The sequence below is a fragment of the Fukomys damarensis genome, unplaced genomic scaffold, assembly GCF_012274545.1.
Source record: "Fukomys damarensis isolate Sample0158 unplaced genomic scaffold, DMR_v1.0_HiC HiC_scaffold_13, whole genome shotgun sequence".
NCBI lineage: Eukaryota > Metazoa > Chordata > Mammalia > Rodentia > Bathyergidae > Fukomys > Fukomys damarensis.
Genome location: NW_022900925.1, coordinates 10019482 through 10033495, shown reverse-complemented (window position 1 = coordinate 10033495; position 14014 = coordinate 10019482). Strand labels below are relative to the sequence as shown.

At 46.7% G+C, this 14014-nt stretch overlaps 2 protein-coding genes across 2 annotated transcripts in view; both read left to right on the top strand.

Moving 5' to 3' along the window:
* The first annotated feature begins 146 nt into the window (after positions 1–146).
* On the top strand, positions 147–2598 carry Slc35g6 (solute carrier family 35 member G6). The gene is made up of 3 exons (XM_010614862.2): positions 147–234; positions 867–948; positions 1588–2598. The coding sequence occupies exons 1-3, from the start codon at positions 161–163 to the stop codon at positions 2596–2598; spliced, it is 1167 nt and encodes a 388-aa protein (XP_010613164.1). The 5' UTR covers positions 147–160.
* A 1321-nt stretch (positions 2599–3919) lies between these two features.
* Polr2a (RNA polymerase II subunit A) overlaps positions 3920–14014 on the top strand; it is a 28131-nt gene continuing 18036 nt past the window's right edge. The window contains exon 1 of the mRNA XM_010614863.3: positions 3920–4473. Within this exon, the coding sequence (XP_010613165.1) occupies positions 4381–4473 (93 nt within the window). The 5' untranslated portion in view covers positions 3920–4380. The remainder of the gene's footprint in view (positions 4474–14014) is intronic.

Below are 14014 nucleotides of genomic sequence, written 5' to 3'. Positions count from 1 at the left end.
CCAAGAGGAGGCCGGCGCAGCGCTGCTGACACCGACACAAGGCTCCTGCGTCCGACGGCCTTGGCCTGCCCACCCCGCGCAAAGAACCGCGCGTTAAGGGACAACGGGTGGCTGGACCCCAAGCGCAGTGCAGGCCAAGCTGCAGTGCCCCCCAGGGCGCATGACCACCTACTGTCTGGGAACATCCCCCCACACCCGCGCACGCCCTACCCCCTGGACGCCCTTCACACAGAGGTGAACATTGCTCAAAAACACCCTCCCACCCCCGCCTATATAACATGGCAGATTCACTGTGTGGCCCAGTGAGATCTAGGAACCAAGGTCAGCATATTCACAAGGTAGCCCTGCTCACACACACCCACACCCCAGCACCCGGTGTGTGCAGGGACCACCACCAGGTCTGTACAAGGAAGGCCCCGGGCCTATAGGACAGTCATGCATCCATGGACGCCTGTGCAGATGAACAGGCAACCTGGTATTTTGTCTGTACCAGTGGAAATATCCACATCTACATATTTGTGCATAAATGCAGTGGCCTTAGTTTGGCCTTTCTAGGGCAGCACCAGCCAAACACCAGGTGGAAGCACACAAGAGACCCTGAAACTCCTCTGGTGATGGAAAACACTCAGGCGACTGAGGAGCCAGTCCTCAGAGTTCCTCTCCCTAAAACCTTTGTGAAACAATGCAAAACATAAATTTAAAGCCAAAGACATCTCATCACAGCTAGTCATAAATGGAAAAGACAAAAAAACAAAAACTGGACAGACTTTGGAGTCATAGATAAAAGTCACAAAATGAGCAGTTTAGGAAGAATTGAAAAAAAGCACCCCCCCAGGTTCCAGGAAAGAACCCCATCTCTACTCCAGCCAGGTCACAATAGCTGGAGCTCTGCAGGAGGGGTTCAGGCCCCCTGAACCAGGAAGAAAGGAGGAAGTCCAAGGGAAGATGGTGAGTATAGGGCCAAGGGGAATAGCAAGTACAACACTCCAGTCTTTTCCAGAAGGAAAGTTGGTCCCTGCTTCTCTTCCTCCCCTGAAAATTCCCAGTGGTTCCAGAGACACAAATGGTGTACATAGATATCCCTGGAGCCTATGACATCACACTAACACACAGCACTTGAAGCTTCCAACCCTTCCTCAAACCAACAGAATATCCCTGAATCTTTTTCTTTTTTCCTCCCAGGAACAAACTATCTAGAAAAACACGATACTACAGGACCATTCACTCCCTGCTTCCTGCTTGAAATACACAAGGCTCACACTGTACCACTTCATTCATCCTTCAGTCACTTTCTTTTCTTTCTTTTTCTCTTCTTTTCTTTTTTTTGAGACAGGGTCTAACTATGTAGCTGAGACTGACCTGGAATTCACCATGTAGCCCAGGCTGGTCTCGAACACACAGTGATCCTCCTGCCTCAGCCTCTCAAGTGCTGGGATTACAGGCGTGCTCCACCACGCCCAGCCTTCAGTCACTATCTCTAATGAGTTCTACTAACCCACAGGATCCTAGACAGCCTAGCATTCACCTTGCCCCAAGTCCTCTGGGCTGTGGATGCCCTCATGCCCAAGCTCCTTTTCTTCCTAACAGGCTGGCAGTCACCCTTACTTCAATCTGCCTGACTTCACCCGGCCATCGCCGCCCTCCACTCCACCTAGCCTCTCTTTGAAACAGAGCTGCTGGCCCTCTGATGCCACCAAAGGTCTGCTGGTGGCTCTGCTGGGTAGCCCGTCAGCTGGCTTTGTAGGCCCTTTCTCCCGTATGGCTTATCAGACTTCCCATTTGCCCTCACTGGAGCTGCTCATGTGTCGATGCCTCTTGCATCTCCCCATTGCTCTGCTACTTAAGCTGCATGGTGACCCATTGCTTGTACCTCCTGATGTCCAAGGCTGTGCCTGCCTTCACGCCTTGCTCAACGTTCTCAGCATTGGATGTGCCTACAGTGCAGTTCATTTGGTGCCCATTGGCAATGCTGCCACCATTCGAAAAGGTTCTTCCACTGTGTGCTCTGCCCCCCTTGCCCTCTGCCTCAAAAGCCATGGTCTCAGTGGCTATGACTGGTGTGGCCTGTTGGGTAGCACCCTGGGACTGATTATCATTGTGGGACCTGGACTAGGGACACTGCAGGAGGGCACTACAGGCCTCTACACTGCCTTGGACTACGTGTTAGCCTTCCTGGGAGGCCTGGCCTTATCACTAGGACTCTTGGTCTACCGCTCCCTGCACTTCCCCTCCTGCCTACCAACAGTGGCCTTTCTATTTGGTGTGGTGGGGTTAATGGTCTCTGTGCCAGGCCTCTTTGTATTGCAAACCCCTGTGCTACCCAGGGATCCTCTGAGTTGGAGCTGTGTAGCAGCAGTGGGGATTCTTGCCTTAGTCTCCTTTGTGTGTGTGAGCTATGCAGTCACCAAGGCCCACCCTGCGCTGGTCTGTGCTGTCCTTCACTCTGAGGTAGTGGTGGCCCTGATGCTGCAATATTATGTGCTCTGTGAGACTGTGGCATCTTCTGACATCATGGGGGCAGGGGTTGTGTTGGGCAGCATTTCCATCATCACGGCCCGGAACCTCAGTTGTGAGAAAGAAGGGCAGGTGGAGGAGTGAGACCCAACTTGAGAGTCTGGGGTTGGGGGTTGGAGGGTGGGTAGGGGTAAATAGGAGAGACTGAATACAAACATGGAAGAAGCAGTACCTGGAAAAGAACTGGTATGAGGTACACCCCTTGCACTCAAGGGTGACTGATTCGGGTGTTGGTGGAGTGGGACAACTGGAAGAACTGGAACAAGCCTGGGGGCTAAGGCATATGGATTAAGCTAGGCCCTGGGAATCGGCATAACCAAGCAAGCGGTAAAGTCTCAGATCCAAGGGGCTGAGGTTGGGCCAAGGGGAGGATTTCCCTTTGCAGCAGAGAAGAGCGTTGGTGCTGTATTGTGCCGGCAGTGGGCAGCATTTGGCAAAAGAGAGCCAAGCAGCTGCACTGGGGGAGGGGAGTGTGCCTTTTTCTCCTAGGCGAAGGTTTTCTTTCCTCGTGGTTGTGTTCCCACCTCATGGGATAGTGACGTGACACTGACATCAAACAAGAAACACTTTGAATGTGGCTGTGCAGTTGGTGTCATCTCTGCTTTGGAAAGCGGAAATTCAAAGCGCTACTCTCATTGGAGAATTCCTGGGGAGAGGGGGGTCCATCTTATCTCTGAAATATTCTACACGGAGGAGGATTTCCAAATGTTTAGATTTCTTGACCCCAAATTGCCCAGGACTTTCCTGTCCCGCCCCACGGCTAATCTGCTTTTCCCGGATTGTCGCGGTCCCGTGATCTCTTCTCGGACAGTAGCCAGTCTCTTTACGGAGCAAGCTGCTGAGCTGAAGATTCTTCGAGTGGCTCAGGCTGGAGAGCCAGGACTAAGGTTTGGTACAGTGAATCATTAGAGGACATGAGCTGCCCACCCATCCCTAAACCAAATATCAGCTACTTCCGGACAAACGATCAGATTCTCTATCTTGATCTGCTCATGCATATTCAACAAGAACGTGCATATTCATAACCAATGGCGCCCTACCGAGCGCCCCTCCCCCACCCACTTGAGAGGACCCGACCGGCCCCGCTTCCATTACTGATTCGCAGAATAGACCATTTTTCACTTGGGAGGGACTATTAGTGAGAGGCTGGTGCTGAAGAAGAAACCGTATTCTAATGCAGAGTAAAAGCGGCCTAATTTTATCCTCGATCCTTTAAACCTTCAGCTTCAGTGCAAAAGAGAGCATCGAAGAGAGGCGGCAGATTTAGAAAAATTTCCCTTCCTCTGTCATTTTTTAAAAGTCGCCCAATGAGGTAGTCGGGGGAGGGGTGATCAACGACTCCAGCGCGTGCCCCGTGCAGGCTCACGCAGGCGGCCCCGTAGCGCAAGGGAAGGCGGGAAAGGAAGGGGCGGAGATGCGGGGGGCGAATCTATAAAGGGCGTCGTTCAGCCAGTTCGCTTCTCAGAAGCGCCGAGAGCGCGACCGGGACGGCTGGAGAGGGAGGCGGCTCCCGGAAGGGGGAGAGACAAACTGCCGTAACTTCTGCCGTTCAGGAACCCGGTTACTTATTTATTCGTTACCCTTTTTCTTCTCCCTTCCCTGAAACCTTTTCCTTCCTACCCCTCTTTTTGTTTCTTTTTGGGAGCCGAAAAAAAAAAATCTGTAGAACCGGAGTGAAAGGTTCCTTTCGCTCCTTTTCGTTTCCCCTCCTCCTTCCCTCCCCCACTTTTCCCTCCTCTGGCTTTTCCCTCCCGGCGGAGGGAAAGGTCTCTCCCGGCGGCCGCCCGGACTGGGTCTGAGCGCCTAGGCGGAGGCGGCGCAGGCTTTTTGTAGCGAGGTTTGCGCCTGCGCAGCTCAGCCTCCGCCATGCACGGGGGTGGGCCCCCTTCAGGGGACAGCGCATGCCCGCTGCGCACGATCAAGAGAGTACAATTCGGAATCCTGAGTCCGGATGAGCTGGTAAGCTGCTCCGCCCTGTTCTCCTCCTACCTCCCTCCCTCCCTCCCGCGCGGGCGGCAGGGCGGGCGGGCGAGCGAGCCTGGAGGGTGGCTGCGGAAACTTGGAACTTTTCTCTTCCCACCGGAGACCTATGTGACGCACGACGTGGGGATATACAGCTGAACAAGATAATGTCCCACATTCTAGAGCACTTTCTGTGGGAAGGGGAAGAGGAGACATTATAAATATTTGAATAAGTGAACAAGATAATTCAGTGAAGTGGGGGTAGTGCTATGGAAAGTCACTAAGGTGAGGCTAGTTTTAGATGGCAGGGTATCAGGGTCTGGGAACGCCTGTTCAAAGAGGTGACGTTACCCTAGTGATGAGAAGCAGGTAGTCATCTAAGACGTAGATTCTGGAGCATGTGTTTTCAGGGTGAGCAAGCAGCAAGGGCTCGGAATCAGGGAGAAAACAAACTCGGGCCCTTGCGCTTTCGAGGCAGGCTGCAGAACCACTGAGCCAAATCCACGGCTCAGGGAGAAAACAATTTGATGTGTTGTTTGAAGCAGAAAGGCCATTGTGGCTGGAGATTAGTAGGTGAGGAGGGAGGTTTTACAGAAGCATGGGATATTTGAAATCATGTAAGGAGTCAGTTTACTTCTATTCTCAGAAGTCATTGGACAGAAGAGCGACATCAATTTACATTAAAAACCCTGGTTGCTCTGTGAAGAGCTGTTCAGGTGGGATGAGGGTGGAAGCAGGAGAAACCAGAGGAGGAGGATGTTAGGGTAGATCCCATGGTGACTTCGGGGAGCTGATAGGAAGGGGTCAGTTTGCTAGAAAGAGTGGAGTTGAATGGCTGTGTTTGTGGAAGAATAGTTTAATAAGTAGGTTTAGCTCTGTCAGGACTCAGAATGTCCTGATGTCACACCACTTTGTCCTACCACAGAATAAATTTCAGATGCAGATGAACTTAATATTTAATTTTTTTGGGGGGGTTGTTTGTTTGAGACAGGTTCTTACTAGGTAGTTGAGACTGACCTAGAACTCACTGTGTAGCCCAGGCTGGTCTCAAACTCACAGCGATCCTCCTGTCTCAGCCTCCCGAGTGCTGGGATTAAAGGCATGCCCCACCATGCCAGGCTAATATTTGAAATTTTTAAATAATGTAAAGCACCAGAAAAAGTACAATGACTCAAAAGAACTCCCTGTGGCCCAGGCTGGTCTCAAACTCACAGCGATCCTCCTGTCTCAGCCTCCCGAGTGCTGGGATTAAAGGCATGCCCCACCATGCCAGGCTAATATTTGAAATTTTTAAATAATGTAAAGCACCAGAAAAAGTACAATGACTCAAAAGTATTGTGGCCAATACCAGACAGAGCCCTTAATAAAGGTAGAGCCTTTAATAAATTAAAGGTAAATTTTATGGTGAGGCTCAAATGAGCTAAGAATTATACTTAAAAGGAAGAGCAAGGCAGATTTCATTACATAAAAATTAAGTCACTTCTCTAACAGTCACCATGGACAAAGCTTTAAAAAAATGCAATTATCAAACCATTTACAAAATGGTGAATAGGGTTAGATCTGTTTATAATACATATGTGAGGGACACTTAAAAATCAGTAAGTGCTCATCTCTTCGAAGGTAGATAAATGTAAGTAAAGGAAATGAGGCGGCTCATAGTAGTACAAGTGGTCAGTTAAAAAACCTTTAGTCGGGCTGAGTATGATGATAAAAAAATTTAGTCAGGCCAGGGATTTAGTTCAGTGGCACTGCACCTGCCTCACAAACACAAGGTCAATCCCCTGTACTCAAAAAAAAAAATTATTGGGGTGCAGTGGTTCATTCCTATTATCCCAACTACTCGAAAGGCTGAGGCAGGAGGATCACAAGTTCAACGCCAGCCTGGGCAACTTGGAATTTGTCTTAAAAAGTGATGGTAAGTAGTATGGCTTGAGGCTGCCTGGGGTCCTCTCCAGGATGCTACCAGATGTCCCTTCCCCTTTGGTGGCACAGTCTTGAAATTTGATGTGTGGGGGCATTACCATCTGCCCCTAAGGACCTTTATTATCTGAAAATCTTGGAACTGCTGTCCTCACTACTGGTGGCATATGGCCCAGCCCCTGGCACCACCCCTGATGCTGCCTGGGAAGGGGGAAGGGAGGGCATGGTTCCTACAATTATTAAACAGGAATTCAATGATTTTAAGTTCACTACGCACTACGCCTGCCTCAAAAGTGCAAAGTCAGATAAATAAGTGTTGGTGATAGGGTTGAGGATATATGTTAGTGCAGTGTGCCCTGGATTTAATCCCTAACTGTAGCCAACCAACCTAACCAGGCAGTGAAAGGGTCACAGGTCCTTGAGCCCTCTTGCCCCAGGTGCTACAGTGGGGAGCCAACTCACTTCTCCAAGCTTTCTCCACCCACGCATCACTTGTAGGGAGCCTAGACCCTACTCTGTTCTCTCTGACCTGGGGTTGAATGATGAATGATAAAGAGCAGAAACAGGAGTCATTCTAACATGCAGACAGCCAACTGGCTCTTGCCTCTAGTAGGCAGAGAGAGGAACTCCCAGTATTTGGCTCATACCTTTATGCACCCAAAGCTGGCTACAAGCAATCAAAATAACAAAAATTCATCTGCTTTCCGATATCCATTTGTACATGCTCAGGTAAACAATCTCAGCTGTCTTAACTTTTCCCTAGAACCTGCAGTATGCCATCACCCCTAGCTAGGTACAACCTTTCTCCCTTGTGCTCACAGAGGAGGGCAATTAGGCCTCAGTTCTCTGGTCTCCCACACCCCTAGCAACGCCCGCCCCCCAGTGCTTTTTTTTTTTTTTTTTGGTACTGGGGTTTGAACTCAGGTCCTTGCGCTTACAGGGCAGGTGGCAGAATCACTGAGCTAAATCCCCAGCCCCCCCAAAGTGCTTTCTAAAAAACGTGCAAATTAAAAGAAAATTCCCTTACCTGATTTTTTTTCGTGTTAGTCATTGGGGAGGATTGCGACAGGGTCAAGTATGGTGAGACATAGGGGTGGAGATGGTCATAAATGGCTGGATTTCAGCTATATCTTGAAAGGTACAACACTGTCAGATGGACTAAGTGGGAATTGTAAGAAAGAGAAGAACTAAAAGTGACTTTTGGCCTGAGCAGTTGGATAAATGGAGATGCCATTTATTGAACAAGGCAAGAAGTGAGGGGCATGTGTGAGGGAGTTGAGTTATTTTTTTTTTTTATTTTTTTTTATTTATTTATTTATTTATTTATTTATTTATTTATTTATTTATTTTTGAGACAGGGACTTGCTATATAGCTTAGGCTGGCCTTTAACTCACTGTGTAGTCCAGGCTGGCCTCGAACTCATGGCAGTCCTGCTTTAGCCTCCCAAGTGCTGGGATTACAGACCTGCTCTACCATTCCTGGCTCTTTCTTTTTTTTTGAAATAAGGTCTTGCTGTGTAATTCAGGCTGGCCTGAACTCACTGTGTAGCCTGTCCTGGCCTTCACTGTGATGTCCTGCCTCAGCCTTTTGAGTGCTGAGATTATAGGCACACACCGCAACACTCCCAAGCTAAATTGCCTAAAAGTTTTTTTTTTTTTACCAGCAATCGAACTTAGGACCTTGTACTTGCCATGCAGGCTCAGCACCACTGAGCTAAATCCCTGGCCCCTAAAAGTTTATCAATAGGAATCTATTGAATAACTTAGGACCTACCTTTATAACAAGACTGTCCCAATAGGTTAGATCCATTTTCCCAAACTGTTTCAGTACACCTGAGTCACTTCAGAGAACTCACAGGAGCAATGTGAGATGTTTTAAATTTTGCAGAGTACAGGTGCTCTGTGAACTATTTAATTCCAGATGGTTCCATTTCAGCTTTATATGGCACTAAATTCCTTTGAATGATATATCTTTGTGATGCTGGACTTTAGCTGTTGCTAAGGAAGGGCACAAGTCAGTTGGAGCCAGAAATGAGGGTGGTGCTGCCCAGCCTGATTCCAAGGGTTGGGAAGTTGTGCAGTGCTTAACAGGTGTCATAGGAAAGAAATTGAGGTTATTTGGAAAGTAATTTTTTCAATGTATGTATATTTTCCAGATCACTAGTAAGTTGCTGGGACATAAATAGGTTGAAATAGTGTTCACACAACTTTACAGGGGTCATCTCTGGGATATGGGATTGTGGGAGACTTGCTATCTGTATGGTTTGCAATTCATAGTGTGACTTTCAGGGACTAACAGATGATTCTACTTTGGGTGGGAGGATGGATGAATGGGGACCTCCTGTGGAACAGGTAGTTAACCCTAGAATATTCTCCAAAAGCTTTGGATGGGGGATTGTGGGTTGAAGTACGGAGGACTATTTGAATTGGCTTTAAGATAGAGCTGTTGTCTTTCCTGTTATCAGAAGGGTTTAGGTGTTTCTTGGCTGGGGAAGGAAGTAAAAGGAATTGGTACCAACTTTGTGTGCTGGCAATTGAATCTAGGCCCTTGCACGGGCTGATCACACACTCTACCACTCAGCTTTAGCCCTCACTGTTGATGTATTCTTTTATGTAGAATGTGGACTGTATTGATGAGTCAGAGATTGTCCTGATCTTCAAATTATGTATAATGAAATGAGGGATTTTCTTTCTTGGGTTTTTTGAGTTAGAGTCTCACTGTGTAGTTCTTGCTGAGTTTGAACTTACTGTGTAGCCCAGGCTGACCTCAAACTCAAGGCAGTCCTCCTGCCTCAGCCTTCCAAGTGTTGGGGTTATAGGTATGCGGTACCACACCTGGCTAATGAAGGATTTTCTATCTGCAGCAAAGTTATTGAGCCCCTACTTGTTATGGTGACTGCTAGACATGTTATGGTCACTGAAGATCTAAAGATAAAATGTGATCCTTGCCCTCAAGGATTACATCCAGTGGGAGTGACAAATGCATAAACAAAGTTGTTCTTAGACCCTCACTGGGGTATGGGTAAGACTAGAGAAAAAGGTAGCTCAGAGAGAGCAAAGGCTTTGTAAGAAAGATGTAAGAAGGTGCTATCTGAGCTAGGTGCTTTTTGGTTTTTTTTTTTTGGTACTGGGGACTGAACTTGGGTCCTTGCACTTGCAAGGCAAGTGGCGGCACCACTGAGCTAAATCCCCAGCCCTAGGTCTTATAAATGAATAGAATTTTACTCAAGAAGAGACATGGGAAGCCAAAGTAATTTGAAAAGTCTGCTATAGTTGGACTATAAATACAGGAGGTGAGAGAATGTGGTACCCAAAGAAGCTATAAAAGTGAATTGAAGCCAAGTTGTGAGGTCTCTGTATGGTTTGTTAAAACCAGAGGAAAGAGCTCGGCATGGTACACATCTGTAGTCCCAGCATTCTGGAGGCTGAGGCAGGAAGATCATGAGTTTGAGGCCAGCCTAGGCTACATAGTGAGTTCAAGCCCACCCTGAACTACATTTAGAAACCCTGTCTTAAAAAAAAAAAAAAGCAGGGGGTTGGGGATTTGGCTCAGTGGTTCTGCCACCTGCCTTGCAAGTACAAGGACCTGTGTTCAATACCTGGTACCCCCCGCCCAAAAAAAAGCAGGGAAAGAGAATGGGTATTTACTGAACATCTATGGCACATGGCACGACTTTGTTCTGTGATCTCAGGGCAAATTGAACAAAGAACCCACCCTGCGACTCCCTTAGGAGTCTAACTTCTGTAGGCAGTGAGAACCAGTGAAGGGTTATGGAATAAAGTAATAAGTATATAATCCAAAATGACAACTTGTTAACCCATCATAGATGGTTAGTCCTTCCCGTTAACATGGACATTCTTGCCTGCTGTCCAGGACAACCCCTGACCGAGTCTCAGAATGCCTGAAGGCAGAATTAGTTATTAGATGGATGATTGGCAGTGCGACATGTTGGTACATTCCTGTAATCCCAGCACTTGGGAGCCTGAGGCAAGGGGATCATGAGTTTGAAGCCAACTTGGACAGCACATTGAGACCCTGGAGAGGAGTGAGAGAACAGTTAAACAGCTTTAAGCAGAAGGAAATGTGAAAATTTTGAGCACAGTTTACCTTATGCCCCAGTGTAGTGTCCATTCTGGTGGCCAGATTCATGCCTACTTCTGCTTTGTGTTTCACGGTGAGCACATCCCCTTTATCTTTCTCTTGGGGCACAAGGCAGCTGATAATATTCCAGCTTTGTGAATTTAAACACATATCAGTCTTGTCTCCCTAAGGTTTCATCAGATTATCTTGAGAGTTTAGAGTGTTCAGAACTCTTCAGCCTTGCATCTGTTAGGCCATTTAGTTTCTACTCGAAAGTAGTTGATCACATCTGTTAGGATTATTAGGGAATTACAGGTGTGAGTGTAAAGGGGTAACCTCAAGTTCTTAGAGGCCACTTTCCTGCACTGGAGGGTCCAAACAATGTAGTGTAGTTTAACAAACAGTTGGGGGTCTGCCATCTGTCAGGCAAGCACATGGGATTCAGGAGGATGGAGAGAGGCCACCTGACCTGGAAGTGCTTGTGGCCTTTAGGGAAGACAAACTATAGTAGATAATCCATGGTACACTGGACTGTGCAGAGATAGAGGGACTATGGAAATGCAGAGGAGGGGCCCCGGTCTTGGGGAGCTGTGAAAGGCTGCCTATAGGAAGCGTTGCAGAGCTGAGTCTTAGAGCAGGGTCTGTTGTGGGGAAGGCATTCAGGCAGGGAAAGGCACTATCGGGCAAACCCCCAATGGAGGGGAAGGTCACATTGTGCTGGATGATGGGAGATCACAAGGAGTCTGTAACTGAGCAGTAAATGTAAGATGTGGGACATAAGGAATGGAAATCAAGGTTTAAAAGCCCTTTTTGTAAGCCATCCCACTGAGTTTGGACATCATTCCCAGGACAGGAAGGGATGAATGATGAGGTAATTCTTTTAGAAGCAGCACCCAATTGGAGAGACAGGCTGGTGACTCAGGAAAAAAACCTACAAAGGAAAGGCCTGAACTAGGATGGTGATATTAGGGATGGAGAAGAGGGGCAAGATTCAAGAAATGTCTAGGTCAAAATAACCAGTAGGTGATGAGTGGTTAGATAATAATAATGGTCATGTGTATGTTAAGTACCTCACATTCTAGGCTTAAGTCCTCAGTGATTACACAGGGCCTGGGAATGTAGCTCAGTCGTGCAGCCCACCTGGCAAGTTTGAGGTCCTGAGTTTGATTTCTAGTACTGGGAAAAAACAAAAAACTCTTTAATGATTATACAGTTTGTAAGCAACAGAGCTAGAATTACAAACCAGAGCTTTGCCTGCAAAGCTCATGCTATTTCAACTGTGTTATACCTGAGGGTGAGGTAGAGTAAATAACAGTTTTCTGGTTTGGTTACCATGCCAGAGTTGAGGGCGCAAAAGAAAAAGGAGAGGTTTTTATGGAGAAGGAAATTTACTTTTAGATACGTTGAATTTGACTTATCTATCAGTGGAATGTCTGAGGGGGTTTAGTAGATAGTTAATATGTGAATCCAAAGTCCAGAAGAAAGGAAGGTCCTGGAGATAGAGATTGGGAATCATCAGTATGTTTATCTAGGGGAGTATATATGGAAGTGAAAAATCATAGGACAGCATCTAGGGTGTGAGAAGTATAGATTAGCTAAAATCCTGGGGAGTAACAATGTTTAAGGAACAGACCAAAGCAGAAGAGGAGTCTGGAAAGTAGATGAGGAAGCACCAGCCAGAGAAGTAGAGCAGAAAACAGGTTAAGAAGATGAGGACTGAGGTGGGTTCTTTTTATGTGGCACAGAGGCTTCAGGGATGTGGTGATACCTAAAGGACACATAATAGGAAGATAGCTGTGCATAAGTACTTAATCATCACTAGAATTTGCAAACCCCACAGACCTGGGTTTAAATCCTAGTTTCTCCACTTTGTAATTTCATGACTTTGGGCCTTTCAGGTTTTGTAATCTAAAATGGAGACAGTGAAGCTAGGCGACATAACCCAATCACTGTAATCCCAGCTCTCTTTAAGTAGCTGAAGCAGGAGGATTGCAAGTTCAAGCCCAGTCTGGGCAATATAGTGACTTAACAAGACCCTCTCTCTCTCAAAAAAGGAGAGGGGTAGGGAAGGTGATTAAAAAAAAAAAAAGGTGTGCTGTGTTTATATAACAGCTCCCCATGAAGAATATAATTATGTGCTATAAACATGTACTAATAAAAATAAGGGGCTAGAGATTTTGTCCATTGCGAAAGTGCTGGGTTCAATCTGTAGTACCACATGCATAAATACATAGAGGCTGAGGCAGGAGGATTGCCATAAGTTCAAAGCTAGCCTCGGCTATATGGTGAGACCCTGTCTCAAAGAACCAAAAGAAAAGGAACCAGTAATGCTTATTTATGTTGGGAAGATAAGAATGAGTCAGCTGGGCCTGGTGGCTCACGCCTGTAATACCAGCACTTGGGAGGCTGAGGCATGAGTATCACCACAAGTTCAAGGCCAACCTGGCCTAAATAGTTCAGGGCCAGCTTGAACAACAAAGTCAAACCCTGTCTCAAAGAAACAAAAACAAAACAAAACAAAACAAAGAAAAATGAATCCACTAAGCGAACTACAGCATTGCACACTAGTTCCAGCTACCTCAGAGACCAAACTAGGATTGCAGGTTTGAGGCTAGCCCTAACAATTTAGTAAGACCCTGTCACAAAATATATAAAAAAGACTGGAAACAAAACTCAGTAGCAGAGTGCCCCTTGGTTAAATCCATGGTAGCTTGGGCCAGGAATTTAGCTCAGTGTTGTTGCTGCCTGCCTCACAAGTACAAGGTCCTGAGTTCGATCCCCAGTATCAAAAAGGAAAACATACTTTTTGGACCAGGGATTTGGCTCAGTGGTGCCCATGCCTGCCTTGCAAGTGCAAGGTCCTGAGTTCAATCTCCAGTACCAAAAAAAAAACAAAAACAAAAAAAACCCTGGGGTACCTTAAAAAAGATTAATCAGGGCTGGGGACTTAGTTTAGTGGTTCTGCCACCTGCCTTGCAAGTGCAAGGACCTGAGTTCGATCCATGGTACAAAAAAAAAAAAAAAAAAAAAAAATTCAACTATCACTGTATTTGAATCAAGAGGATATATTGTACTTGGGCCTGGTGGCATATGCCCAAAATCCAAGCCCTCTGAGAGGCTCAAGTTCGAACCCAGCTTAGGCAACTTGGCAATTTAGGAAGACCCTGTCTCAAAATTTAAAAGGGACAGGGTATGTAGCTCAGTGTGAAGGCCCTGAGGTTTTTAATTTTTAATTAAATTTTATTTTATCACATTCCCCCATTCAAGCAAGGCCTTGGGTTTAATCATCACTGTGTGTGTCTGTCTCACTGTCTCTCACACACACTTGAATTTAATCCCAGTGGAAGGCTGAATCTGATTTTTATTGTGTGAAAGTTTTCCTTGACCACCTCCAGTCCAGGAATCTAATTTGTACTTCTGAGTTCATCCATCTCTCCCACTTCCCTGAAGTGAATTAGCCCCATTGAATCCAGGTTTCATTTTGGCTCTATCAATATGTCCTAGCACAACTCTCTTCTCATTGAGCTACAGGTTTGT